This window comes from Dysidea avara, chromosome 13, assembly GCF_963678975.1.
Source record: "Dysidea avara chromosome 13, odDysAvar1.4, whole genome shotgun sequence".
Lineage (NCBI taxonomy): Eukaryota > Metazoa > Porifera > Demospongiae > Dictyoceratida > Dysideidae > Dysidea > Dysidea avara.
Window position 1 is genome coordinate 10,420,730 of NC_089284.1, and position 19,981 is coordinate 10,440,710.

Below are 19,981 nucleotides of genomic sequence, written 5' to 3' on the forward strand. Positions count from 1 at the left end.
CAGATAGATAAGACAATTCATCTACAACGCATAACACAAAGTACATTCTCACATACAGGTGGTGTGTGCACGTGTGTCATTTTGGTTCAGCTTTGACTAATAGTCCATACAAAATGGTTGCACCATACTGTTTTGTTGACCACTCGATCTCAGAGTTCTTAAATTCTGTGTCAATTGGTTTATCACCAAATCCAAGTGTCTCCTTGGCAACCTTGTATGAGTTCGGCTCAATGAGGACTTGAAAAGCTACTCTGCACTTGTGGATCTTCTTAGTAGTAGGATCTTGAAATCTAGAAGGGACATCATCATAACATTATAGTGGGAGTGATATAAATCTCCCTGTCCTATTAGTAGTAACTGTATTTACACTTTCTCTCGAAAAATATATTGGCCGAAAACCTCACGATACCTTCACCTTGGCAGTATTGGTTAATATTATACAACTTACTCTTTATGTTTAGCATACAATTCACATCCTGAGTACTTGATAGATGGAGAAACAAATATTTGATCTATGTCAAAACCTTTGGGCCTATTGTCTTTAGTGTAGTGACCTTTGGGTTGGTTGACTTCATCACCTCCCGTGACAACTGCCCCTGTGGAAAATATTACATACATACATACAAGGTCTTGTTAATTGGCCGTAATATCTGTCTTTATGCTTCTAGTCCTACTAACTCCCCCAAATTGATTGACCCAAGTGACCAGGCTTCTATTTTCAAAGTCGATTTAGTTGTCATTTTAATAGGGATCCAAGCAATAAAAGTAGTGAAACAAGACATCGAGAAAATCCCTATGTCAATGATTTTGTTCAATGCCAAAGTAGGGATTTTCCCACTGAGCTATGCTGTAATACCACCATTCATCTCTCGTTTTCACTACTTTTTACCGCTTGGATTTTAAATAACTGGTTTTTTGATACAGCTATAATATTTTTTTGTTATAGCATACAGCGTACTGTATAGTAGGGACCACAAAGGTGTAGGCATGGCCCATGAAAAAACATCACCCAAAAACCAGCCTCACTTTTCCCTGGTGACAAAGCAGTATTGGTAAGGTAAAACTAGCCCAAAAAAGCCTTCAGAAATATTTTTAACAAGTTGCTACGGAATTTTAAAAAAAAACAAAAAAAAACTGAATCTGAATTTTCTACTGACTGACTGACTGACTGACTGACTGACTGACTGACTGACTGATGCCTTCAGACAAGTATAACTCGATAACGGCTAAGGCTACAGGCTTAATGTCTTCACTGTTCAACATCGCTTCAGCCAGACACATGCCTTTTGGCATTCCGCAGTATGTACAATGCATTCTTCATGGACTTACCAGTGTCCTCCTTTTGTCCCATTCATCTTTGCTGACAGCGAAAGGTGTCGATTTAGCGGTAGCGATGCATGGCTTCCCTTTGTAACAGAAATCATCCATATTTTTCATAGTGGCTACACCCTGTACTTTGATTGCAGAGGTGTTTTTCGCACAGTTCTTGATTCGTAATGCTGTGAATGGGTGGAACATAGCTGATAACAAAACATAATGGATACTTCACTTTTCAGACGATAATTGGCAGCTGGGGTGTGTGGCGCCGTTTCTTTCTTTTGATGCTGTGGATTCACACGTCATAATAATTTTATTTTACAGAAAAAGTTAACAAACAAGTACACAAAAAATTTGGAAACTTCAACTAGAGTAGGGACCAATATAGCACATCGATTAAAAGTACTGAAACAAGCTGGAATAGTGCATGATATTAATCACAAAGTACAATGGAAATGCACAGTAGGGACATGACACTTCTTATTGTTTTACTGTGATTTAATATCGTGCACTACTCCAGCTTGTTTCAGTACTTTTAATCGATGTGCTATATTGGTCCCTACTCTAGTTGAAATTTCCAAACCTTTTTGTGTACTTGTACAAGTGTGACTGTTCTATTAGGGTGACTGCTGTATTAGAGTATCTCGAGTCAGCAAAATTAATGATGATAAAGCATGGAGACCACACTTCTATTTACTCAATCACGATGACACACCCCGTATTGACACGCCCTCTGGTAGTAAAATTGTTAATGGGTGTGGTCTTGAATCTATTGTAAAGTTACAGGTATCTACCAAGTGTTTAAACAAGTTTGTTGTGTGCATGTAGTAGACGACGACCAGCCTGATTGAAGATAAAGTGGAGTAAAATGGTGACCATGCACTACTCCAGCCTTCACGATTAGTCAAGTTGGCAGACAAAAATTCGAGTTTTGGTGATTTTTTGAAAAATTCTATATCCAGCCACCTGTGTTTTTTTGTTTTTAATGCTGCATTTGATGTTAGATATTATTCGTTACGTAAGATATCTCTTAAGATAATTTTAAAGATGGCACGTGTCAGGATCCCTACTTAAACAGTACTGCTACTATACTGTTTGATAGATGGAATATTGATTGGCTTTCTGATTAGTTAATGTACAGATGTGCAATTCACAATTTAAAATAAAACTAACCAGGCATCACCAGGCCTCCTGTATCCAAAATTTTCCTAACATTTTGTGGTCCAGTTCCATGAAAAGCAACGTGCCATTGTTTGAAAACATTCCTTGCTTCTGCCACTGGAGGTACCCTGAAAGCAAAGTGTTTACATGTGCCAAAGTGTACTAAAATATATATAGCTACCCATATACTGTATTCATATATATACACAGTAAGTAAATTTTACTGAAATGACAGAAAGGTAATAAAAAAATTAATGTATATCAGTAAGGCTGAGTAGCATTAAAAATTTGGCATTATATATAGTTGGCAATCTGGTTGAAATTCAAAAGTATGTGAAAAAAATTGACAAGGACAAAGATTTTGGTCCAAAAGGTTTGGCTCAATACATTTCTACTTCAGAAAAGGAAAACTTCTACATTACAACAAAAAGGCCACAATTCTAGATCCCAAGTTACCCATTATAGAGTGGTTCTACTGTATAATTGACTGTACTTTGTATCTCAATCTTTTTTTTTAGCTCATCTGCTGCCTCATATTGTTTCATTACAAATGTTCACCCTCATATGGTGATAACTTAGTTACATATATGACACCATGATATTTATGAAATCAGATTTATTGTCCAAATTTCAGTGTCCTAATTACACTGTTTCACTATTACATGTACATATTTTCATCAACTCACTGGTCTAATGCTGGTCACTCACCGTAATGAAAATCTTGTCCATCCAATAGGTAGCGTGTACTTCTTAGGGGGTACTCCCCTCTCATAAACCTTCTTGTCTTTTCTACCCTTAAGACAGTTCTCACAGTAGCATAAGTTATATTTAGGGTTGGATTCAAAAAATGCCTCTGAAACAATAACCATGTATTAAATAAATCTTACAATTGTACGTATGTGTGTAATGTGTTTGCATGCACATGTGTGTGGATGTCTACATTTATTTATTTATTATCAACTTTGTCAAAAGACCAAGTTGTACAAAAGGACAAACCTGCAAACGTACTCCCCACAAACACATATATACAGTAACACAAGACATTACAAAAACAATGAAACCACCAGGACTAACAGGATAAAACAACAGGATTATACAAAAACACAATAAACACTATAATATGAGTACACAACAAAAAAATCAGAAAAGAAAATGATGGAGGGCTGAACGGAATAAGGGTGACTTTTTAATCTGCAGAATAGCATGAGGTATCATGTTCCACAAAAATGGGCTGTTGACAAAGAAAGAATAACAGAAAGAATTAATAGAAGAAGCAACAGGCTGAAGAGATAAAGGATGTGATCTTGTAGGAACTTGAGACAACTGAAAATGTTCACAAAAAGGTAACAAGTTCCTGTGGTGAATGGATATAACAAATGGAGAAATAGCTGTGATGTTGTTGGATAGAAGGCCAGTTTAACTCTTGTAAGCAGACATCAGAAGACTTGCTCCAACAATACAATGAAAGAATCCACCTGCTGGTAGAAGCCCAACGCTTTGCTGTACTGATTCTAAAACATTAATGTGCCAAACAGGACAGGCATACTCTAGCACAGGCAGTAGATTTAATTGATGTAGAAGCATAGATAAACAGTGACGAAGAAAGTTTTTGTAAGCGATCTCGTAGATTTGGTTGAAATGTATTTACAATGTTAATTAAGGTTTGAGTCAACGTCAACGAGAACACCAAGGTATCAAACAACAGGGTGGCGTGAAATAACAATAACAGATGAATCTAGATGATATGATGGTAAAATTGGGGAACGTTTGTTGGAAATCACAATGCTGTGTCACACTAGAGCAGATTTAGATGCAAGAGCCACCTTTTAGCCCACTGAGCTATGTTTGATGGGCCAAGCTGAAGCAACTTAACATCATCAGGAGAGGATACCTCCTTATAGATAGTGACATCATCAGCAAATAGTTTGACTTTGCTGCGAGATATAACACTGGAAATATCATTAATATAAAGTAAGAAGAGAAGAGGACCCAGAACAGAGCCCTGGGGCACACCTGAAGTAACTGGAAGCCAAGAAGAAAACTGACCGTTAACGACAACTTGCTGGTGACGAGCAGTTAAGAATTCCTTCAACCAATTCAAAATATCACCAGTTATATACCTCTAACTTCAACAGTAATCGTGGATGGGAAACAGAATCAAATGCCTTTGCTAGGTCTAAGAATACACAGTGAGTACTATTACGATGTTCCAGAGATTGGGCCCAATCATGAACTGCATCCAAGAGCAGTGAAGTAGTTGAACACTTCTGTGAAAGTCAAACTGACAGTCATCAAGAAGATTGTGTTGCTCAAGAGCAGCAACAAGTTGGCGATGGAATAGTAACAGCCACTGAATAATATTGCAAGATTATATACATAACAATGTGTGCCTTTCACAGTCCAGCACAGATAAAATTTCATACAAGACTGTGACACTTTTGAATAGTTACCACCCACACACACACACACAACAGTTTACAAGGTCATACCAAATAAAATTGTGTTTCACAGATTTTTAATCTCCAGTAGTGGCAGTAAAACATAGAAATTGATCTGATTAGAGTATACGACTGTTCTATTATAGTACGCACACGTTGAATCATGAGTAAACAAGTTTGGCTCTTTGGGAAGCAGGATGTGTATTTTATGGCTTCCCCACAAGAAGCCACCATCGCATATGATGGTGGTTCTGCTGGATACACCATCGCATACTGTATATGTATACTGTGTCACACATTTACTATGTACAATGGCAGTAGTCTACCTGGTAGCTGTAATGTATCTAAAAATTTCTTGCAGAGAAGTCGGTATGGACATTTTAAACTGTTGTATACATCCTCCACAAACTGTCCAGGTTCAAATGATCTTGGTGATGGTAGGGTTGGCTCTTCCACTGGTTTTGCTAAAGGTATTGACTCCATCACTGAGGCTTTCACTTTTGATTTAGATAGTGGTATTGAAACTGATTTAGATGGTTTTGTTTCAGTTAATACTTTAGGTGATGTCATAGGTGCAGCCGAGTGAGATTTTTTAACTTTACTACCTGTATCATCTCCCCCTGAATTAAAAAAAAATTGTAAGTATAGTAAAACATACATAAAAGTGAAATGCACAAAAACACACCACACAGTTGCGCACGCGCGTGCACATGCACATACTAACACTCACACACACACACACAAAGCAAAAGCAAAAGCAAAGCCTTCAGCTGCAGTGGTAGCACAGTCACGCCTACCCAGTGAACCAACAGACTGGGACACCTGTGTGCTACTCAGATGCTAGGAATCAGCGCAGGCAGATCCTCCTGGGGCAGGACTAGTAACCCACAGGAGGCTGTACCACATCCCACAGGTGAAGGTGTGGGCACACGAAGTCCCACCTAGACCTTCACCTGCTGTGTGAGACATGGACAGTTGAGCATTTGCTTTCCCAGTTAATACCAGGTACTCTTACAGCTGGGTGGGCTGCTTCCCCAGTTGACACCAGGCTACCAGGTCCCCATTTTAACAGCTGGGTAGACTGGAGCAATATGAGTAAAGTTCTTGCTCAAGGAAACCACAACACCAATTTGGTGTAACCGAGCATCAAACTGGGAACCTTTCGATTACCAAGCTGATGTTCTACTCATTTAGCCATGTTTCCCTCACAAGCGTGCATGCACGCGCGCACACACACACACGTACGCGCACACACAAACACATACTTGATATTACATCTCTTTCTTTCAACATAGGAGCTTGTTCTAATGGTAACAATTTAATTTGGCTACAGCAACCATACAAGTCTACTAAGGCACGTCTCAGTTTTGGCACTGATTCCTTTACTAATTTTCCCTTCAAGTGTCCATTAACATATAACAGTAGATTTCCAGTGTTCTTACAAACTATCCCAACTTTATCTTTAACTCTGACAGATTGTAAATCATACTGCAGATCCTGGCACTACATAACACAAAATTAGGAATGTTACGTTGCATTAGGGACCAAAGAAAAAAAACAGTAAACAAGGGAATACATTAAAAGTGGTGAAACAAAGAAGGCTGCCTATACCTGCAGATATACTAATGGACATTCAATCAGTCTATAACCATAGGGATTAAATGTCCACTAGTATTTCTGCAGGTGTAGGCAGCCTTCCTAGTTGTGTAACTATCACTGAATTAGAGATTAACTGTCCATTAGTATGTATATAGGCAGCCTTCCTTGTTGCACTACTTTTTAGCTACAATATTCCCTTGTTTCTCTACCTTTTTTTTCTTTGAACCCTTAAAATTCTTCTACTTGTTTATTTTTTATAACATAATTATGTCTACTGAACTCACACATACCGCATTAAAAGAAATAATGGTACCAGGCATGCCATAAAATTAATTTTACGCCTTAATGCACCCCCCAACAATCAATTGCATACTCAAACGTGAGATGGCCATTACTCTTCATTTTCAATTACGTATGCTCTGCCCCTTACACATTACAAATGAAGAACAGTACGAGAAGCAATCAAACCAATCAATACGGAAAATATGGACAATAAGCACAATAGCTAGTAGAGTGAAGCTGCATCACACTATTGTGAATTCGGACATAAACTGGAGGACAAAAGGAAGTCCATGATGTGTACTGTACATACTGTGGTTGGCAAAAAGGCACGTCTCAGGACAAAGCGACGTCAAACAATAAAAAAAATTAAGCCCATAGCCTTATCCATTGTTGAGTTATGCTTGGTTGTGGTTGGATGCAAAGCAAACTGGATTGGTTATTTTGGATGAGTTTAAAGGACAGACAACTGCCAGGGTGTTGAACTGGTCAGTTATAAAATTCAGTTTGACAAAATTTCAAAATTTCATGAAAACTTGGTGGAAGGGTTTGGGGTTGGTCTGAAGACTATGCATGTCATTTGTATACCATTCATTGTAGAATATACTCTTTCATGCCAGCTTCTTAGCCTCAGCCCTGTATTTAACAGTGGAGATAAGGTCTCAGTATCTATGTACTTCACTGATCACAAAATATACTAAGAGATGGTACATACTTCATTGCTATTTACGGTAAATCCTTTACCGCTAGCCACAAAAGTTCCAGTCTTCAGTTTGGTAGCACTTGACTGTTGTACAGCAGTGTAAGGGTCTAGGGAGGTCACGCCCACAACCAGCCCTCCAGACCACTGTGTGTTCACCTGACACACCTCCACCTGTGGGTTGACATGTGCACATAAAATGTCACATGTGTATTGTACTACTACTACTACTACTGTGGATATGCTGGAAATTAATTTAAAACAAGGGGATGGAGCAATACTTTAGTGGTGGGAGTTAGCATGTAACTATGTACCACTACATACACAGATAGCTGTTAAAGTGAAATCACCTGAAACAGCTGGTCATCAGGTAGTAACATGTCAGACACAATCATCCCGTGATTGTAGCTGCCCTGGCGAGTGACCACTGAGTCACTCATTGATATGTTCTTCCCATACTGATAGGTGAATACCTGCACCCTGTAATGGAAAACATGGATAAGCTACAAACAGTTGTGAATGTGTACCATATACCACTGTATTTCTCAAGAGCTAATACGTGTATGAAGATATATACTAATCTCACATCCAACACTTACTGTCCCAGTAGAAATTCTAAGTTGCCACCTTCAGTGAATGCCCCACCAGTCCTGCCAACTACACAAAAGGGTTACACATACAATAATAATACACAACTATTAACTTTGGGTGCTGCATTTAGAAAACATAGGGACTATTTCTTGTTGGTACATACATAGTGTGTATCATATACTTATACAGTATTGCCAACATGGGGAGCATTTCATGCATTTTGTTACATATGGTCACTTACTGGTAGTAGCAGCTGATGGTATACTGATGATACGGACTGACTCAGTAGTACCATACACGTCCACTACAGCATATGGGGCCTACAATGAGAGGAGAATATCAATACATACATTCATACACTACTGTATATGTCCACTAGCTTGTATGTTCTCTTGCTAGCTTATCATGTTGTATGTCCTTGCCACAAGTGTAGTTCCAGGCGTAATGTATTTCGCGGACTGGACTCGCACACTGAGCTGGAAACAGCTTTTAAACAATAATCCAGACATTACCCATCTCTTGCAACACTGGAGACACCACTATAGAGCTACAACTGCAGGTACTACTCTTCCTTACAAGTCAATAAACTAGCGCATGCACTAATTAATTAGAATACACTTACGATACACGAGTACTAGCAGTGATAAAGCGTGATAGAGGCTATTGTTGTAGCTTAGATGTTTTTCCTTTGTTGCTCCAGTACTTAGCACTAGTGTTAGGGCTGTAGTGATGAGCCAGTTTATTTGCATAGCTCCCGGCATCACCTCACCGGCCAGGCGGTACTGACCACCTATAACTACCCTACTAAGAATTATTATTACTGGCTCATCTCTACAACCCTAGCACTAGTGCCAAAGCAATAAAGGAAAACATCTACGCTACAACAATACCCTCTATCACGCTTTATCAGTACAACAGCTGCTGTATCTTATAGTAACTGCTAAGTTTGTACAAATGCTGTTCAATAACCAAAAAATCAGTAGCTGGGTGCTTGTTAAAACGAAAAATATGATGCATATATATATATACATATACTTAAAAGATTGCTTTACAAAGTTATCAGGGACATATATAGAGAGAGAGGTGGGGGAATTTCAGAAATGAAACTCAGTGTGTATATAGTAAGTCCACAGCATTAACCAGAAGAATGCATCAGCATGCATTACCATATGGCAGGATTTTTTTGAAAGGGATTTTTTTTGTGGATTGCTAATTTGCCACCACACAAAATTTCAATGGAGGGAAATTTTTGCTTCTTTAGGGCATTTGTAATACTTAAACAATGCCATTTTGATTGAGCTGCAAATTTCGAGGGGGACATTTTCGTGGATAGAGCTGCCAATCCGTGAAAAATTTTCCCCCTTGAAAAAACCTACTATACATACAAGTATGCCATTCTAGAAGGCTTGGGATAAGAAACTCTGATATCATACAGTATGATAGTACTGTACAGTAGGAACCACAAAGGTTTGGGCGTGGCACATTAAAAAAACATCACCCAAAAACTAGCCTAGCCTCACTTTTCCCTGACGACCATGAAGCAGTACTGGATAGGCCAAAACAAGCCTCCAGGTCGACCCGAAAAACTTTCAACAAGTTGTTGTGAATTTTTAAAAAAAATTTATTAAACAGAATTTCCTAGTGACTGACTGACTGACTTAGTAGAGCTATATAGCAAAAAGAAGCAAATTGTGCACTTTGTGCAGAAAGTATGAAACTTTGCACATAGTACCTACCTATCATGAAGTGTATTTTGAGATAGGGAGCCATCGCAGATTTGACCTTTGGTGTCCTCTACAGTTCATTTTATGCTCAAATATAGTGACCTTTGTCTGTATATCACCCATACAACACTCAATTTGTTCAACGGTGCCAAATTGAAGTTCTTTATCCAATAAACAAGTTGATACTTGTTGCAAATTCATAGCATATTCCATTTCAAAGTTATGGTAATTTTTATCAGCAGCAAATTCATATGCCCACACAATTACACTCTTCATCTACATTTTTTGTTCGCCATTCAATTTTTATATATTTTTAGCTAACCATGAGCACTGCAGGTTACATATACAACCAAAAAGTGGAAGGCTGGGGCATGGGGTATGTACCCTCCTCTCTTGTGGCAGTTAAACAAAAGCTAATCATTATATGCATGATTGTTCTATCAACAGTGGGGGTTTCTGTAATAGTTTATTTGGGGGGGGGGATCTTTTTACCCCTTTTGACAAACAAACTCCTTAATGTATAAATCAAAATCTCAGTGAAAACGTCAACAACAACTGTAATATTGAATAGGCTTGTGCCAATTATGCCGGCATAATTTTGAGCACAATAGGAGAAGAAAAGCATCAAGCATAATGCTAGCATATTAGAATGCACGCCGCAAATTAATATTAATTCACATGAGTGACCACAATAGCCACACGCTCGAACGTTGCCAGTGTTATAGGCAGCACTGTGGACAGTTCTAGTGATTCTGAGGAAACTGATGACGAAAGTGACAGTTCTGATGGATTAGAAGTAATAGAGGAGATGTCAACTGGCAAGGCACGAGATGCAAGACACGAGGAAACTAGTACAAATTCTAATATCACCGTCAGGTCATTGTTAACTGTTTTGAAAGCTCCAAAACAGTCTGATTTAACCAGAAAAGACAAGTTGCGGCGAACCCACCTACAGGAAAATGAAAGTGTAAGAACAGTACGATCAACAAAGGGCGTGCTAGCATAAAGCCACTTCACAGAACCAGAGAATTTCTCCGAATGAAAATTCAAATGCAAGTTATTTTATAGTTCATGTAGAGAGGAAATAAGTTTGAAAAAGTCAGTTATAAAAGGTCATATTGGTTCCACGAAACACAGTAATGGATAGCTGAAAGGAGAAATTTGAAAGAGATATAGTAGAAGCACCGAGCAAGTATAACCATGAGTGGCATTTGGTCGGTGAAACACTAGCAACAAACTTACCAGGTAAAAATCTTCCAAATGTTTTTGTGAGTAGCAGTGCCATTAAACAAGCTGCAATATTTCAGAGACATATTGGAAGAAAATTCTTTTCGACTTACAGACAGGCATCACATGTCAGATTTAGTACCATTTGTACTAAAGAAAGAGCAAAGTCTGATAAAGAAGGAAGTAGATGGTAAGGATGTTTCTGTAATATTTGATGGCACGACACATCTAGGTGAAGCCCTTGCAGTTGTTGTACAGTCTGTCTCAAATGATTGGACTATAGAACATTGCCTTGTGAAGATACAACTGCTTGCAAAAGGCTTAACAGGAAAGGAAATTGTAAGAGAGTTGATACAAGTTCTCGCAACAGAGTATAGTGTTGGATCCAACAATCTATTAGCTGCGATGTGAGACAGAGCTTCTACAAATGAAGTAGCAATGAAAACCATTGCAGTTCTTTATCCCACTTTAGTTGATGTGGGATGCTTTTCCCATACAATAGACCCTGTACGTAAACATTTTCACACTACCACGTTAGATGAATTTGGAACACTCTGGATAAGTTTATTGCTCACAGTCCAAAAGTCAAAAATGCAATGGAAAGAACAGAACTGGATTGTCCATGCCAAGTTACAGCCCCACTAGATGGTGGAGCAGGTGGGAGGTTTACAAACAGCTTATGTGGCAGTTTGGAGACCTGGATGGATTTATTAAGCGTAATGATGATGCTTCCCCTGTAACACGAGGTAAATTATTAGCACTCTTTTCCAATTTGACCAAAAAAGCAACACTACAAGTTGAATTAGCTGCTATTGTGGACTTTGGTGAGCCTTTTGTCAAGGCTACATACCGGCTTGAAGGAAATGGTCCACTAGCTCTAGATTGTTTTGAGATTATTGATGGTTTGTCTAACAGCGTTAGGCTATGCAATGCACCAAATGTTGAAGCCATTGCTAAAAATTTAGCTCATGGGTCACTTACTGCAAAGCAAAAGTGGATTGATCATGCCAAGACATGTACAGAACCAGGTCATAATTATTTTAAACGTCAACTTACAAGGCCTTTTACTAGCTTTCAAAGCAGGAAGGTTGTTTTCTCCATCACATTTACATACAATGAAGCCTGACATTGCGGATGTTGAAAATTTAGCAGCTTTTCCTTTTGTAAAGGGCAGTATTGCAGATTTGAAACAAGAATTTTACTTGTATGTTGCTAAAGCAAATGATATTCACATGATGAAAAATTGAATTGGTGGAAACAAAATGCAACAAACTTACCAAAGTGGTTTTCAGCTGCTCAAAAAGTTTTCCTGTCATCTGCCGCTTCAGAGTGGGTGTTTTCACTACTTAAAGCCTCCTTTAAAGACCAACAAGAATTGGCACTTCAAGACTACATATATACAAGCTTCCTTAATGTTGCAGTACAATGGGCACTGAGTTGTGAAGGATGTATATGGTTATGTTGTAACATTAAACTTCAATAATGTGAGTTAGTTTGTACCCATTTTGTTAGTGCTCGAGTTTGTATAAGTCTGTGCCTGCTTTTTAGTGCTTGAGTTTGTCATGCTAACTTTGACATCATTTGAATCCATTTTTAAAATGCTTTTGTTTGTATCCACGATTCCACATGTACTTATGTAGTAAGTTTGTAACATTAACTTTAAACATGACATTTGTACTTGTTTTGTTATCATTTGACATATATTAAAAGATTTTACTGAGCATAATAACATGTGTGCAAGCATAATTTTGAACATAATCTGAGCACTCCTCAAAAGCATAATAGGCTATTTTCAAAGCATAATTGGCACAAGCCTAATATTGAATGAAAGACATGACATGTGTATTTTGCCAGGTACAATAGCCCAGAACTGTGCCTGAGAATACAAGCATGAGATTACTTCTCGTCATTCTCAGGTACTTGTAGGTCATTCTCAAGTACCTGAGAATGCACCTGAGGGAATCTAAAATATCCTGGGTGCATGGCATGCTGCCATGTGTGTAAACTAGCTATGAACACAAAGATCTTTATACCATTGTCCCTCCTTACTCTCATTGTGACTCCCTTTAAGGCTAGATGAAGGTTACGTTTCTAAAACCTGTATGCTGAACTTTTATTGCTGTAAAGTTTTGAAAATATATATTTTTATAAAGTTGTTAGCTTTTTAGCTATACTTGCAAACATGGAATACATTTTGCTATACCTACAGAATTGTGAAACACAAATTGTCTAGTTGGTTATGCCCTCAGACTCCCCCAATTTTATATTGGTAAAATTACCATAACTTTGAAATGGAATATGCTATGAACTTGCAACAAGTATTAACTTGTTTCTTGGATAAAGATCTTCAATTTGGCACCTAGGTTGAACAAATTGAGTGTTGTATGGGTGATATACAGACAAAGGCCACTACTTTTGAGCATAAAATGAACTGTAGAGGACACCAAAGGTCAAATCTGCGATGGCTCCCTATCTCAAAATACACTTCATGGTAGGTACGTACTATGTGCAAAGTTTCATACTTTCTGCACAAAGTGCACAATATTTCGTTATGCCGCTCTACTAACTGACTGACTGATGCCTTCAGACAAGTGTAACTCGGTAACAGCTAAGGCTATGGGCTTGATTTTTCACTGTTTGACGTCGCTTCAGCTGGACATGTGCCTTTTGGCATACCACAGTACATACAATGCATTCTTCAGGAACTTACTAGTGCCCTCCTTTGTGTCCCATTCATCTGCAAAAGGTGTCGATTTGGCGGTAGCACGTGATGGTTTTCCTTCATAATGGAAATCATCCATATTATTCATAGTGGCTACTTTGGTTGCAGAGGTGCTTTTCGAACAGTTCTTGATTTGTAATGCTGTATAATGGGTTGAACATAGCTGACAACGAATTGTAATGGATATTTCACTTTTCAGATGACAATTGATAGCTAGGGCGTGTGGCGCCATTTCTTTTTTTTTGATGCGGTATGCATGGGTTCACCAGTCATAACAATTTTGTTTTACAAAAAAAAGTTAACAAACAAGTACTTGGAATTTTCAACTAGAGTAGGGACCATAACACATCGATAAAAAGTACTGAAACAAGCTGGAGTAGTGCACGATATTAAATCACAGTAAAACAATAAGAAGTGCTACATCCCTACTGTGCTCAAGATACCATGGAAATGCACAGTAGGGATATAACACTTCTTATTGTTTTACTGTGGTTTAATATCATTCACTACTCCAGCTTGTTTCAGTACTTTAGAAGCATTCTGTGCTTACAATGTCTGCTACACACAGACACACACACACGTAGTTGGTGGATCACAACATGCTTACCTCTGTCACACTAGTACATGCGACCCCTTGGTCTATTCCATTAATGTAGATGTGCATTGTTCCATCAGAGCGACGTAACACTCCGATTTTATCTGACACCTGTAAAATGGTAAAGAAATACATATGCTATAATGGCATACACTACACATTACAAGCACACACATGCATACACACCACACACACATAATACAAACACACACAGTGGCGTAGCCAGACTTTTTGCCATGCCAGGGGCACTGGGCATGCAAGCCATTCGACCATGCAACACACATATACATGCCCATCTTCATATGGACGTCAATACAGCAATTTAAAAATGTGTATGCATCCACACTACCTTACGTATACTCATAGATACTATACTAATAACGATTGGAAGCTCCGTTTTGCACGCCGGCACTCTTCGTTGTACCGGAAGTAATTAATTTGATGGTTGCATCATGTCATTAGTTATGTTGCTATCTTGGCTGCTATGCTCTATTATCACAGGACGGGATTTGGCTCTTGTTCCACGAGCTGTAAGTTGGTCCGTACAAAACAAAGAACTGTAATTGTTACACTAAGCCACACTCGAATCACTTAGCTTTGCCATAATTCCAGCAATTGTCTGGAGGACGCTTAGAAATACCCGAAACAGGTACAGAAACTATGTGACTGCTCGTTTGTATAACACTAAAATCTTCTGGAAAAAGCATTGAACTGTACCAACGCGTGGCACAAGCCATTTGGAATTGTCTGTACTTTAATACAATTCCATTAGTTTTCACTGTATGTCTTCAAAGACTTGGCAAAGAGTACAAAATACGGTTTTGTAGTGTTCCCCAATTTATGTTGTGCTACAAGACAATTTGAGCTTAATTGCACAGAAATACTAGCTCATATATCATCCTATACACTTACCTTGGTTCTTCACTACCCTTAGCTAAGTTCAGTAAGTTGTAAGTTGGTATCGAAATAACCAGACTTTTGTAGCCTTTACCAACTGAAAGGCAAGTCTGCGAAACTACGAGGAGTGTTTATTTGGAATGTAAATGCTATATTGAGTCTGCGAACGGAGCTTCCAATCCCGTGTTATTAGTATAGTATCTATGGTATACTTTACCTACACTACTGTATGACATGTACTGTAACCTTACTCTAAGTGAACGCTATCTAGCCATTGGGCTTCTTATTCCATACATACATTTCTGTATGTGCCTGTCTTAATACCACATACATTTCTGTATGTGTCTTAATACCAGACTAGAGTGAATTAAAGCACGAGGCGCTTTTCAGTAGTGTTGTATCACGTGATGACTATGCCCTGACAATGTACAGTGTCACTAGAGTTGTCAGCCTAGAAACAAAAGAGAAAACAATTGCTGACTGAACAAGTACTCCATACCATTTGAACTATCACTAAGTACCTAGACTGTCCATCCCATGTGTTAATGCCTCAGGCTAACTCGCCTCTTATTCTCTGATCCGAGTTTTGACCACACTAATAGTTACACAAGTTAATCTAAACGTTAACTGTCCATCCCACTATACTGGAAGATTTAATACCAATCCTTGTTCTTCACACCTTGTCACTGCAGCACGCTTTATTTTAATCACATGGTCTCTTTATTGCCTCCTATTATTTGTACACAATCGAGTTACTCGTATAGAAAATCCCTTGGATAACCCATCTCTATCCATTGACTAGTCAGAAAGAAAAACATTGGCGAAAATAACATGGTTAGTGTTGTGTGAGCTATTCTTCATGGTACAATAACGGAGTAGCTAACTTTAATCCAGCCCACGTCTTTAATTGTTCTGGGGAGCTGATGGTGGGGCAAAGTAATGATGCCAGGGCCTGGGTTTGGCTAAGCCACTGCGCACGCACACGCACACACACACACACAACACATAACAACCTACAGCAACTACACACACACACGCACTACACACAACACACTCATGCACATACACACACTACACTACACTACACTACACAAGCATACCTGCATTTTAGATAACACACTGATGTACTTGAACTTGTCCTTTGTTAACTTGTTTCCAACAGAAGATGAAGATCCTGAAGCAATCCATACATTTTTGAGGAGGGTGGCTATCTCAGGGAGATGACGTTTATCAGATGGAGGTGAGTTAGAGGTGAGTCCAATGTGTAGGGAACCAGACCAGTTCTTGTTTATTAATTTGACCTGAACCTGTGTGAACACCACACTTAGATACTGTGTGGGAGTGATAAGTGCAGGGATTAAGAGTTGTTGTAACGGAGTTTGACACAATAGATTTCAAGTGTGTCTGTGTGTGTGTATGTAGGGTGTCTAGTGTTTTGAAACACTATGTCAGTCAGCACCTCCTTTTGATAACTCCTACGTAGCAGCTATTAGCTGTCTAATGCTAACAATAATTATGAAGTTGGATTACTGATTTCAAGTCCAGCATCCAGTAAACCACCATGTGTGCATTTAAGGTGTGATGAATAATCCAGAGGAGGTTGGTCACGCGTCATCATTCATCTCATGACCTCAAAGAAATGTTTAACTGTGTGTTGGACTAATTCTGCATTATTGTATGATGTGTGACCATCCTCTGTGACAATCCACTATTACTGGTATCCTTTTTGTAAGGTCTTTTAGGCAGTAAAGAAGAGGTGTTTGCATGCACACTAGTGTATGTGCATGCATCCATGTGCAAACATATGTGTATACATAGTGTTTGCATGTGTTTTATGTTATGTGTGTGGTGCACATGTGATTTGGGATGAGAAAATTTACATAGGTGAGAGGACATTTTGAAAGACAGGAGCCCAAACGTTTTGAAAGTCACAACTATGAATGCCTTATGTTGACCTTCATTTTACAACTTACAGCTGTGGATGACTGTATAGGGCATGCACAAACACACAGACAAACATACACATATATGTACCTCAAACAGTTCATCATTGCTGAGTCGTCTGCTACTAAATGCAATCCCATAATCATAACTGTTTATTCTACTAGCTACGGTACGGCTATCAGTCAGTCGGATATTACGACCACAATGTTCATGAAACTGATGAGTTGAAACAACGGCATCCACCGTAGGAGTGGGGGTGGCGGTTACACTCTCCTCCGTCACACCAGAATGGTCATCATAACACATGTCAACCTCAACACACTGGCCATATATGTCAACAGCAGCATACACACCTAAAGGATGAAATACACCAAACACTATGTATTTTACAAATGCATATGTATAAATACTGCACACACATTAAAGTATTTCAAAGTATATAAATATTCGCAATATACAGTGATGCACCTAGCACTCCTACCTTCTGGAATGTTAGTAAAGGCACACCCCTGGTCATGCCCATTGAGATAATAGTGTAGTTCACCAGCATTGTTCACCATTACACCAACTCTGTTACCCGGAGTGAGCAGGTCAAGATGGAGACCATATGCCACATCCTCATCTTCATCCTCCTCCTCGTCCTCACAGTGTTGGAGGTCTTGACCTGATAACATCCAGACTGGGACTCGGTCACGAAGATCAACCACCTCTTCCAGCTCACTAAAGTCTAGCCGAGCTGGATCAGCAGCTACAACACCTGTATGGAGAGTATGTTTATACTGATGTGTACAGAGTGTCCTATGGACACTTATGAGCTCCCAGTACGTATTCTGCAACTTCAAAGTACCCAAGTGACAGAACCACAATTTTTAAATTAATTAAAAGGCAGTTGCTTCAATTTTCTTGTACATAGTACATAAGAAAACACAGCTATTGAAACACTACAGCAGAGACAATTAAAGCAATTTGTACCATCAAGAGTTGAACTCTTGGCACCATGGTATGAGAAAATACAGTGATAACTACAGTGTATTCAAACTCAGCAAAAAGTATATATTCAGTTTATATTTCATATCACCTACAGTAATTGACTGACCCATTTGTAGTGAGCCACTCCACTGGTCAATTGTCTTCTTGATAGTCAACTCAAACAGTTCATTCCTCTTCAGTGGTTGGTTACTAAACACTGATGCCTCAGTGAACTCACTGTCTGGTGTTTGCCTCTTTACGTTTTGCCCATCAGATGACACGACTGCGTTAGCTCCACAATACTGACTGAAACACAAGTTGTGGTCTCTACTGAGCGAGGGTCGAGCATCCTCCATATCTGCTACATCAATCTTTACATTTCCCTCTCGCACTAGTTCCACCTCTGTACAGCGACCGTACACATCTACAACACCATAGACACTGCTTGGAATACCGGACATTGCCACCCCCAAGTCTTTTCCATTAAGGACAACATGAAATTCCTTATTCTCAGTACGCATCACTCCAACCCTGTCCCCTACCTGTGGAACGTGTAAAAACTGGCATATGAACTGTATACTACATTTACTAGTAAGATAATTTAAGAGTGCTGCTCTGTCAGTTAACTTGTCTACTTAGGAAATAGGAATACATTGCTTTCGGGAAATTGTTCCTTTAAAACATGTGGTACTAATGCTGTACATAGCCAATGATTTTTGAAACTCCAGAATTTATTCGTTTTGCTTCCAATTCAATGAAATGTACATACATAAAGGGCTCATTCAAAACTTCAAAACTGTATGGCAGGTAATGACACAGCAGACTTTTGTGACACACACATGCACGCGTGCACGTGCACACACACACATGCACACGCGCATGTACACACACACACCCATGCACGCACGCATGTGCACACACTCACACCTACATGTACACACAATTTTGTCCTAAGAGCTAACACACACATACATACACACACAATTTTATGCTAACAGCTAAGATGATCGCCATCTCTTAAATAAAGCAAATATGAAAATTGCATCCCTTAAAAGATTTGATGTAATGTTGTGGTCCATAGAAACAAGGTAAATAACACATATTATTTTCTGATAATCATAGAGTGGTACATGGTAATATATTCTCACCCTTAAGGAATCCAGGCTAGTTCCATAATTTTCTTTAAGAGTTTTCCCACCTGACACAATACTGGCACCTGACATCACCCAAGTCTGATTCTGCAGTGTTGTCATGGTAGCAGGTAGTTCCATGGTGTCCGGCCGATGAGCAGTAATCCCAACCTCAATTGAACCAGCCCACTTGTCAATCATGTCCGTAATTCGTATTTCAAATAATTCAGAATCTTTTAGAGGACGGTTTGTCATGACCACTCCATTATTGTACTCATTAGCAGCACTGAAGAGAGTCACACAAAATGACATTCTATTCACATGTTGTGATCATACTTTTGTCTCCTAGCTGTCTGCCTGTTGGTCGACAGCTTCACCAGCTTGCCACACTTCTTGTGGAACTGTAAGGATCCCTCCACTAAGCTACCAGCCACACCCCCTGATGCTGCAACATCTGTGTAGTAATAATGAGTATGTTCCTCACATATTTTTTATAGCAGTAGTTAAATTTTGATATTGGTAAATTTGGGACATTAATTTTCACTAAATTAACCTCCCCCCCTAAACTCTTGCAAACTTCTCATCAATTTGCCTTTTTTTTTGCTTAATATGCAATAAATTTATCCACATTTATTTTCCCCACATCTGGTTGTTTATGTTATGGTGCTAGAATAACAACTATACATAC

General features: G+C 38.9%; 2 protein-coding genes across 2 annotated transcripts in view; one reads left to right on the plus strand and one right to left on the minus strand.

Moving 5' to 3' along the window:
• LOC136243603 (H(+)/Cl(-) exchange transporter 6-like) overlaps positions 1-19,981 on the plus strand; it is a 134,603-nt gene that overhangs the window by 17,058 nt on the left and 97,564 nt on the right. The window lies entirely within an intron of this gene.
• Positions 1-19,981, minus strand: part of LOC136243602 (neuralized-like protein 4) — a 23,375-nt gene continuing 3,394 nt past the window's right edge. Inside the window, exons 2-18 of the mRNA XM_066035146.1 lie at positions 19,630-19,747; positions 19,312-19,579; positions 18,291-18,705; positions 17,676-17,951; positions 17,285-17,547; positions 16,351-16,557; positions 14,366-14,464; positions 8,327-8,405; positions 8,094-8,151; positions 7,845-7,974; positions 7,510-7,668; positions 6,182-6,419; positions 5,243-5,536; positions 3,187-3,331; positions 2,491-2,606; positions 449-596; positions 1-290 (exon numbers count right to left, since the gene is read on the minus strand). Of these exons, the coding sequence (XP_065891218.1) occupies positions 77-290; positions 449-596; positions 2,491-2,606; positions 3,187-3,331; positions 5,243-5,536; positions 6,182-6,419; positions 7,510-7,668; positions 7,845-7,974; positions 8,094-8,151; positions 8,327-8,405; positions 14,366-14,464; positions 16,351-16,557; positions 17,285-17,547; positions 17,676-17,951; positions 18,291-18,705; positions 19,312-19,579; positions 19,630-19,747 (3,227 nt within the window). The 3' untranslated portion in view covers positions 1-76. The remainder of the gene's footprint in view (positions 291-448; positions 597-2,490; positions 2,607-3,186; positions 3,332-5,242; positions 5,537-6,181; positions 6,420-7,509; positions 7,669-7,844; positions 7,975-8,093; positions 8,152-8,326; positions 8,406-14,365; positions 14,465-16,350; positions 16,558-17,284; positions 17,548-17,675; positions 17,952-18,290; positions 18,706-19,311; positions 19,580-19,629; positions 19,748-19,981) is intronic.